Source organism: Triturus cristatus, chromosome 3_2, assembly GCF_964204655.1.
Source record: "Triturus cristatus chromosome 3_2, aTriCri1.1, whole genome shotgun sequence".
Taxonomy (NCBI): domain Eukaryota; kingdom Metazoa; phylum Chordata; class Amphibia; order Caudata; family Salamandridae; genus Triturus; species Triturus cristatus.
Window position 1 is genome coordinate 490,866,595 of NC_140584.1, and position 10,216 is coordinate 490,876,810.

Here is a 10,216-nt window from a genome sequence, read left to right on the forward strand (position 1 = left end):
AAAGCCCCCCGCCTTCCCCTCCGCATAGTTTAATGAGGCTACCTCGAGTTTCCCCACATCTAACAGATATTCATTGGCCTTGGGCATAGTAGGAGTCCCTGGGAGAGTTGCTGACCCCCTGAAGGGTTGAACCCCCAGCGCCACGTGATGATGGACCCAGCATTCTGCCTCTCACTTCAGCCATTGTCTCCCCTGCTTTGAGAGTGTCGGTATTTTGTCTTATTACATGTATATATCCACCTAAAAAGAAGTGCACTTCAGTTCCAGGGCTGGTGGGTCAATACTTGACTTTGCCAATTTTTTTCTTTCTATTCTTTATCGTTTATATTTAGTTTTAGTCATCTTTCTGTGTTTAATCTATGTTTTCAGGTTACAATATTTCTTAACCATTAGTACCCTTTTGTTTATTCTAATAATAATCATATTTTCTCTTGAGGTGCATTAAAACTAAAAAGATGTTCTACTCCTGTCTGCTATGAAGCACCCATACAGTTCAATTTTAAAATTATTTTAAATGGTTCTTGTTTTAGAATAAAACAATTTGTAAGCACATGACTGCCAACTGGTTTTATTTCCCTTTTTTACTTATTTTAATTTAAGCGAAATATGCTTCAAATAAAAATAAAAAAAACAATTATGGCATCAGCTTTCCAAAGCCATGCAAAGACTTGTTGCTTTACAGCTTCCTTTCAGGGAGGTTTGTTTTTCAAAACTGCGCCAGTAGCATCTAGCCTCTTTAGAAATGAACAACAGATTTCATCATGCTTAAGCTCACCAGGGTGATGTAGCTGATCTGCCTCGCTGAGGAATAAGCATATATCGGAGATTACTCAGAAACCAGCAGGATTCAAGTGTGAACTGAGAGCAGGTCATCCAAATTTGTTTGGTAGCCCGTACATACCGCCATGCTCCACACTAGGTTATCTTCTATCCGCCAATGTTTTGTCTGGCAAGTGCTCTGTTGTGCTCCATCATCTGTGGGTTAGTACTGGTTGTGGATTTTCTTCTGTCCGCTACTTTTAGTCAGTGCCCTTATGAAGCTTTAGAAATGTGGACTGAAACTTTCTTTGCCTCCTACTTTGGAACCTGTGATGTGGATTACTGAATATCTGATATGTGTTTTCAACCTGCATACCTCTTTGGCAGTTTTGTCAGTCCTCAACACTATCATGACCTTTTGCTCTAGAATGTGTCCTTTCCTCTCTTGTTTGAGTAGTCTGTAGGGCCCTCTTTTTATTTTTCCCATTAAATTGAGCTGTATATGCTTGGTGTATGTCTGAAAATGGAGGTTCTTGACAGATTGTAATGTCTGTAAATTATGTGAGGATGTGAGGAAGTGCACAGGATCTGTCCATGCCTGTGGAGCTGGAAAAGGCACACATGAATCTATCTGGAGACATTTGGCAAGGGGTGAAGGTGTTTGAGCAGCACAGGGATGTAATGCTAGATTCCTTTGATATCCCAGATGTTTGGAAGCTGCTTTTCCAGGATTGTACCTCTGAGCAGAAGCATGCTCTGTATCCGTTAGTAAACCAGTGATTAGACTAGACGGTTAACCTGCTTCTGCTAAACTCTTGAAATTGTTTTTTCAACCTGTGCACAACTATCAATTGAAGAACAGTTTCTTTCAGGGGCAGACTTTGGGTTCACCAATGTATCACATTCTTCAGAAGACCAGTCTGTTTTTTCCTAACTACATCCACCCTGTCCTGTGCCCAGCAGTACTTTGTAAGAACATCTCCTTGATGGGTTGAATGTGTGATTGCCATTGGTTTAGACTATTTTCAAGCATTACTCCCATCTCCTTTTCTGTGTTTGTTGTCCTAGCATTGTAGAACATGGAGTTGCTAATTTGTTTGACTTGAGGCTGCATAAAGGTCACTTAAATATCAGTCCTAAGGAAAGAATCTTGGAGCTAGCGGATCAAGTGCCTGATCAGCATTTTCACCTTTGCTTTCTTCAAGCCTTGTTGTGCAGCACCGTGTGGGATTTTGATAATGTTCAGTGGGTGCTGTATGACCAAGTGCATAGTCCTCAATTACTACATTTCATTAAGGATTCCCTTCTTTTGAAGCCTATTTGTGCAGCACCTTTGCAGTACCTTGTATAGAGGAAGTGCTGGTGTGTGGTAAGGCATTGCCGCCATTATCGATCTCTACTAAGTTAAATTTCTCTAGATACAGGTCATGCCTCAAACAGCATTCATTCCTCGGGCCATGGCATTACACTGCTGGCACTGTATGTCTTTTTTCTTCCTTTGATCTTTACTTGGAGTTGTGGTACTACCGGATGTAAACAGCGCTGCAGCATTTGGACTGTTGAGACATCTGTAAGCTTCCCCACTCAACTGTGAGCTCACTGCAGGTTTCCCCATAGACATTCTAAAATGAGTCTTGAGCTTTTCAGTATTGTTGTGAGCACTGGTTGTAATTCTTTAGAGTTGCGTCTGTGCTGTGGATAATTGGCTCTGGAGCTCCATTAGCATTATTCATGCTAATGAAGCTCAGGATATTATTTATTATGGAAGTTATCTTTATCTTAGATGACAAACACAACATGGCCTCACAAGTGAACGCACTCCGCTGCTTCTGCTTCCACATACCAATCTTCAAATGGATCTCCAAGAGCACCAGACGTACTGTCACTCAAGCCCTATTCACTAGCAGACTAGACTACGGTAATGCACTCTGCCGGAATCTCCAACCACCTCCTCCACCAACTTCTGACCATCCAGAACACCGCAGCTAGACTCATCCTGGACCTCCTACTTCACACACAAATCACGCCACACTATGTAAAGTTGCCAATCCAAACTCCTCACACATGCGTTCAAGGCACTGCACAACATAGGACCAGCATACCTTAACTGCCACCTTCACTTTCACCATACCCCTATGCTCAGGGTTGCACTCTCTCTCACACACCCCCGTATCTGCAAAATCAGAATGGATGGCCTAGCCTTCTCCTACATCGCAACCAAAACAAGGAACGATTTCACTCCACACATCAGTGCCTCCTTATTGCTTCTTGAATTACGCATGAGGGTGAATACCTGCCTCTTCAATGAACCCCCTGTAGATGACCTTCACACTTGCTTCAGCGTGTGGATACCCCTCAGGTGATGAGTCACAATCCACATAACCTACCATTATTTGGTTTTGAATTTAAAGTACCCTTTTATAGCCTTAACTTTGCTTTGAGTTTATGGGTGCAAAAGGAACAAATTATGGACGGAATGCTGAACAATGCAAACATTCACCCCAGCCACAAAGATCTGGGATTAATCCATCGTCTTTTTGCTCACCACCACCACAATTTTGACCCGCCATATGCAAATCAGTCTTGACCCTGTTCCTCATGGGAACAGTCCAGCCCAAACTGCCAAGCCAGGTCCTCCCTGGACCGGAAACAAGCATCCTGGGACAGGTTGGGGGGCATTACCCCTCATCAGCCAGACAAGCTTGAATGCAGTGGCACAGTAAGCACGGGACCCACGTCTGGGCATACCGTTCCCACTTAGGGCGACAAATGCAAAAGGAACAACTGATGGACGGAATGCTGAACAATGCAAACATTCAACCCCCAGTCACAAAGAACTGGGATTAATCCATCGTTCTTTTGCTCACCACGCCACCCCAGTTTGGACCCAGCCATATGCAAATCAGTCTTGACCTTGTTCCTCTTGGGAACAGTCCAGCCTAAACTGCCAAGCCAGGTCCTCCCTGGACCAGAAACTAGCGTCCTGGGACCAGTTTCGGGGAATCACCCCTCATCAGCCAGGCTAGCTTGAATTCAGTAGTGCAGTGCGCACGGGACCCACGTCTGGGCATACCCTTCCCAATTAGGGTGACAAATGCAAAAGGAACAAATGATGGACGGAATGCCGAACAATGCAAACATTCACTCCAGTCGCAAAGATCTGGGTTTAATTCATCGTTCTGTTGTTCACCACGCCACCCCAGTTTGGGCCCAGCCATATGCAAATCAGTTTGAGTTTATGTGGCGAGGCCTCCAGGCAGATTTCGAACTGATTTGACTTAGCTGTGTTAATTCTTCTTCTTCGTTATTTATGTAGCTCACAGCTGTACAGAAATGGTTGGGAAGCTTTATTTTCTTTTTTTTTTTAACATATTTCTTTCACTTCCTGCTTGTTTGGCCTTTTAACCACTCCCTATCATAGGGTGATGAACAGTTATGTAGTACCTGTATTGGGGCATGTCTCCGAACATGGTAGTATGGTATTTGCCTCTTTCATGAAGTCCTGGTACTCTAACACCAGGCTCCAAACTCAATAATGCCGAGTATGCAGTCACTAACGTGAGTTCAGCCGGTCCTTTTTGTATAACTATCATCCATGAAGCGGTCTAGTCATTGATTTTATTTGACTCTGTGAATGTTCACAGGTGTCACCTTTTACATGAAAGAATATCACAGGGAAAGTTCAAAAATTATGATTTTATCAGTGTTAAATAACAAATATTCAATTTGAAGCTATGAATAAATTGCATGTGGACATGCAACTCTTTTAATGGTTGAAACACTTAAAATGTTGTCATTCTGCAACTGCTGTTACTTTTCAAAACTATTAGGTTTTCAAAATTTTCTTTTACAAATTAGCACGGTTGAACTGTCCATCTCATAATACAATACAAATAGAAACAAAGCACCAAGTCAGCAACAAGACCGAGCAGATAAAATTGGTAGTTCCAACCAGTGGACTTTATGCTCGCGTGGCCAGCGTTGCCATGGCATTTTCAGCAGAAAAGGACTTTTTGCTCCTCTCTACATTTGCTTCATCTGAATGTTTTTTTAATTAGTTTAGAAAACATGAAAATCGCATAATCAAATCACATATAAATATCCACAGAATATCAATACACTCAATTAATGAATCTATAAAGAATTATAACAAGGCTAGACATTTTTCAAATTGTCTAGGAAAAAGCCAAGTGCATTGCATGTCTCATAACTAGTAGTGCAGGGCAGAGAATTAAAAAATGCCAAGAGTGTGAGTAAATACTCTTGGTGCCAATGAGTGGAATGTGTACAATTTAAAGAATAAATGGTTTAAAGGTTCTTGCTCAGATTGACATAATAACTATACTAACAACTTATTTAATTGTTAGTATTGTCCAGTGTTGGAATATATCCAAAGCGAAATCGCATTATGGACATTATATTTGAACAATCAACTAGATAATGGTAAAGCTCAGTAAATGGTACCTGTCTCTACAAAAAAACGGAACAATTTGGAGTATAAACTGGAAAAAACGCTAGAAGAGAAGACTGCTTGATGACGAGCGTCAATTTCATTTGTAATGTCAATCTCGGGTATTCAGAGTCAGCATTACCAAGCCTATCAATTTCTGAACTACTTTTGTAAGTGAATGACACAGAAGGTCTTGCTCTGCCGTCCATATAGAGCAAAGTAATAGTTTGAAAACGCATTTGTATACTCCTGCACTCTGAATGAGTTAAATGATTAATGAATTATATTGTTTATAGAGCCCATTGCCATGCATTAGACTTCATCATGGATCTCTCTGCAACTTAGGGAGGCTAAGTTAATAAACACTGCAGTACCCATGCCCCATATTTTATACAGATCATGATGGTCCTGACATTACAGTCCTAATGCTGAAATGCAGGAAGTCATGCCATTGAGATGAAAGTGCAGCTTCTATTTATGGTTGGTAAGAGTGTTTGCTTTCATTGTTGATTTCTAATTATATTTGTTCACCTCATCATAATCAAGCAAGAACAAATGCCATACACATATGTGATAATCATTGTGGATAAAATGCTGTTGTCCATATTTTTGAAATCCCACTGTTAAGTAGCATTGCTCATTTGGCCTATACATAATTATGTTGTTGCTTAACTTAAAAGCAGTTTTTTACTTTGTGGTTATTTGAGTGTAAAATGTTTTGCTTACTTTTTTCAGGACAAGAAGCTTATAAAGGCTTTGTTTGATGTCTTGGCGCACCCTCAGAATTATTTTAAGTATACGGCTCAGGAGTCAAGAGAGATGTTCCCGAGGTCTTTTATCCGACTCTTACGTTCAAAAGTTGCCAGATTTTTGAGGCCTTACAAATAACTACTGTGAACTGTACCTTGGCACGAACAATGGGGAGTACATGCTCTGTGTGCAAAATATGGTTTCAGCATTCAACGAGGCCCTGCGTTTTCTTTTTTTTGCGCATGAAATTAAATCTGGAAATTGGTCCCCCCGGATCATTTAATAGACTTTTGGAAGGTGCTGTACATATTTTTGTAAACAAAATGTTATTTTATTATTTTTCTAGAATGCCTGAGGTCATTATTTTGTGTAGATGCTAAATGAGGTAGTCTGTGTTGCATAATTATTAAGACTGGTTGTTGTGGACATTTTTGGAGCGACAACATCTGGACCCTTCTTTAAAAGCTTGAGCAGCAGCAATGGACAAATGCAGGATTAAGAGGAATATTGACAAGATTAGAATTGCTTCAACCCATCAGATTGGAGTTCTGATCAGCCATCATCAAGTTGTTTCTCTATATACCTTCAACCAAGGACTTCCCAACTTAAAAAAGAGTTAAGAGCATATGCACAGTATTGGTTTGTGAATCTACACCCTGAGACAGGCATTTAAAAAAAAAAAAGAAATACTCTGATTAGCCAGACCTGTGAGTCCAAGAGTTAAACCACCATATTCCTTTTTTTCTTGAAAAGAGGCTGACAAACATATTTGAGAATTATGCTTCATTTATTTTGGTTTCCATTGTTTTTCTTTTTAACAAAACCAGTTCTTAATGCACCTGTAACAATGCAAAACTAGTTACTTAGGATGGCGAATAGATGCATAGAATGTTTTTAAATATGCATGCTGGTGATTCTTTCTTGGTGGACTTTGGTTTGCTGGCAGCCTGCATTGTTGGTAGAATAACCTGTAAATGGTTGCTCAACACATCCCTAGAACCCTCCATGTTTGTCAAAATTGCACAACATAGTATTTACATCCAGTTATTTTGCTCACCATTCTCTTTGCAACAGGTTTCCTAGCGTGCAAACGAAAACTAGTCTGTAAGTGAGTGCACACTGTTTTCTGTTGGCAAGAATCTCTATTGTTAACTGTTTGCATCCACATAAGTTGGCAAATGCTGCACAATAGGAAGCATCCTATTTGTGCAACATGTCAAACACTAAAAGTAAATGGGTGTATGTATGTTTATCAGTTCCCTGTATGCCTGGATTGCAGTCATGAAATCGTAGTTAGAACTTTCCAAACACACATTTAACATGATTTTGATTCTGAATCTGGTATATGGATAGTGAAATATATAGTTCAGAACTGCGCAGCCCTCATCAATTGGGTATCTTCTAACTGACTTCAAAATAGTGGTCATTTCAGTTTTGTAGCAAAGAATATGAAGGTGTTTTAAAGCTTTGGAAAATGTCAATTACATACATTTTTTTAGAAAGACTTGTAGGAATACATTAGCATTACTCTGCAAGATTTTGAATTAACCATGGCATTGGCATCAGTCATCCTACTCATGGTGCAAGCCATTCAAAATTTTGTGCACTTTGTTGCTTCTTCATAATCCTAATGTGCCTCTCATTTCTGCAAGAGTTTTAAACATTTGAAATTCATTGAATGTCTCCTTGATCCTTCTGCTTATCAGTGTAAGCTGAAAGTTATTCACACTTGTAATGCCATTGGATGAATATTGTGTTCGTCACTGTAGTGCCCTTTATATATTCTAGTTCAAATAAAGTTGACTGTTCACTATGTGTAGATTTGAGCTAAACTCTTTAAGGTCACTTTGTCAAAACCATTGTGTCCTGTCTTGAAAATGTCCGTGTGTACAAGCTAGACAGTACATAATTTTGAAAATCATTCCCATTCTCATATAGTTTCTGAAATAAGTTGAGAAACTTATTCAGCTATATACATTTACTAGTTTCATATGGCTGTATTAAGTTTCATCCTAATAACATGTATAGTTATAGGTGTATTTTAACTGGATATGTTTAAAAATGACTGCTCTAGTAGATTATCTTAAGTTACAGCGATTTTAAGGTACACCTATGTATAGTATAATGGTGAGAAGTAAACCGTTGTTGTGACTGCCACTGTGCTGTAAAACACCAGGGCTACCTTATTCTATATGCAGAGTTAATTATATTTTTTCTTTATAAATCCAATATTGAGGAGATGGGAACAACACTTCTGTTTAGATAAATTAGAATTGTTGACAGGTTTTGAGTCTTTCCTCCCCTTTTATCCATCTCTAGCCATTGGCAGCATTGACAGCCTTCTTGTCCACTTACACGCTTCAAATACTGTCACTCAAGATCTCTGCTATCAACTTAATACGCTACTTTCAGTGCACCATGACGTCAATGTGCTGTGAGCACAAAACATTTTAACATCACACCTCCACTATTGTTGAATAAACTTCCATCCCTTCAGTTTGACATAAAAGGGAGCAACACTTAGGCAATGCCTCAAACCAGTGTTGAAATATAGTAGAACATTGCTTTTCCCATTAGAATTTGTTTGAGAAACTAATTCTAGAAAATAATAAATTTTTGATTGCACTTACTGTTTAAATCACAGATCATAAAAAAGTGTGCATTCAATAGCAAATATTGAATTGCAGAGAATGATAGCTTAGTGAAATGTGATATTGCAGCTCTTCTTCTTCTGAATAAAAATACCCAGAGTTTTCTTTGAGTGGATTGTTCAAGTATTCAGATGAATAAGGCAGTTTTCCTCAATAATTATAGCTGTGCTGTTGCTTAGTTCTTTTTTTATTTACATTGGATTTTAAAATTGGTAAGCTATGTAGCTGGTGGTTCAACATAGCATCAGCGTGGGATTTTGATGCTTCTCATTGAACAGCGGCTTAAATATTAAATGTATTTATTCAAACACAAACATTGAAACTCAGCTTAATTTAACAGAAACCACCCAAAATATTTGTTTTTCAAAATGTGAAAATCTTCTGTTATTGTCAAAGATTGCAATATTTCACATTTAGAAAACTATTAACCTCCATAACTGCCTCTTTAGTGGAAGGACTGGACTGTATGGATTGTTTTCAGATATAGATGTATTGATTTTTTAATGTAAATGGATGCTTGTAAATAAAGTAACTGAAATAAATACAGATGTAAATTTTGCTTTGGGGATCTCGGTGTTTCTTTTAACATTCTAGATTTCCTATGTTACTATTTGAGAATAGCTCTTTCAGACTGTTTTTTTATCAGTGTGATCTTGCTTGATTGATTTTACTCTTCTCGTTATTAATCAGTTGTGATTTATTCTTGTTTTGCCATTTTTCCTTTTGTTGATACCCAACATGATATTCCAGAATGAAGAAAATTGGTTTGAGTAAACAAACTTGCCTACAACAGAACAGAACACGAAAGGAGAGGTGGTCGTATTGCTGATGTAAAGCTTCTTTCCCTCGTGAAGTAGTTCACTCACCCAAAACCCTGAATACTGCATTTGTTGCCGGTGATCAAAGATTTCGGTGACACTAAAAGGATCAGATGAATAATATGGGATTACTACAGTAAAATATAGTAGCATTTTGTCAATTTCTTGCAGCCGAATTCCTCAGGCATTCAAGCAAGGGCAGTCGGTAATTTGAGCAGGCAGGAGAGCAGGCGGGCTGCATACTCACACTCACTCATCTACATGCACTCACACTCGTACATTCACAAGCATGCACACCTACACTCAATATTCACAAGCACCTACACACGTGCATACATTCACAGCACGCATGCACTAATATACATACATTCATAAATACAGGCACACAACAAACATTAAGTATAACTTACTGGGCTGCAGTGGAATCTTGGGTGGAATAGGGAAGCCTCAGTGGTTCGCGGAGGGTGTGGACTGCCGCTGCCTCTCATTGGCTGACCTTGAGTCAGCCAGTGAGAGGAAGTGTCCGTCTCTTATGCGTCACAGTGTTGGATGGGGTCAGTGAGTGTTACTGACCCCATCCCACTCTGCTACAAGTCATCACTGATGTACACTCGGCCCTGGGCACTTAGAGCTTAAAACTGAAGCACCCAGGTCCAAGTCTATCAGTGACGTACCCCCTCATTATGAGGCGAAGGACCTCTAAGTACTTTGCCAGGCCGAGGAGGTCACTCCCATAGGGCTGTGCAATCCAAAGCCCAGCAAAGTTCAACTCCGGCAGCCAGGTGCTT

The 10,216-nt window shown here is 39.5% G+C and overlaps 1 protein-coding gene across 9 annotated transcripts in view; it reads left to right on the forward strand.

Annotated features, from left to right (window-relative positions):
* Positions 1-9,169, forward strand: part of SCUBE2 (signal peptide, CUB domain and EGF like domain containing 2) — a 486,721-nt gene extending 477,552 nt beyond the window's left edge. For 8 of the 9 annotated variants that reach the window (XM_085648142.1, XM_085648144.1, XM_085648145.1 and 5 more), the window contains one exon: positions 5,945-9,169. In XM_085648142.1, the coding sequence (XP_085504268.1) occupies positions 5,945-6,097 (153 nt within the window). In that variant the 3' untranslated portion in view covers positions 6,098-9,169. The remainder of the gene's footprint in view (positions 1-5,944) is intronic. The other variant, XM_085648150.1, reaches the window with a different exon arrangement.
* The last annotated feature ends 1,047 nt before the right edge of the window (positions 9,170-10,216 follow it).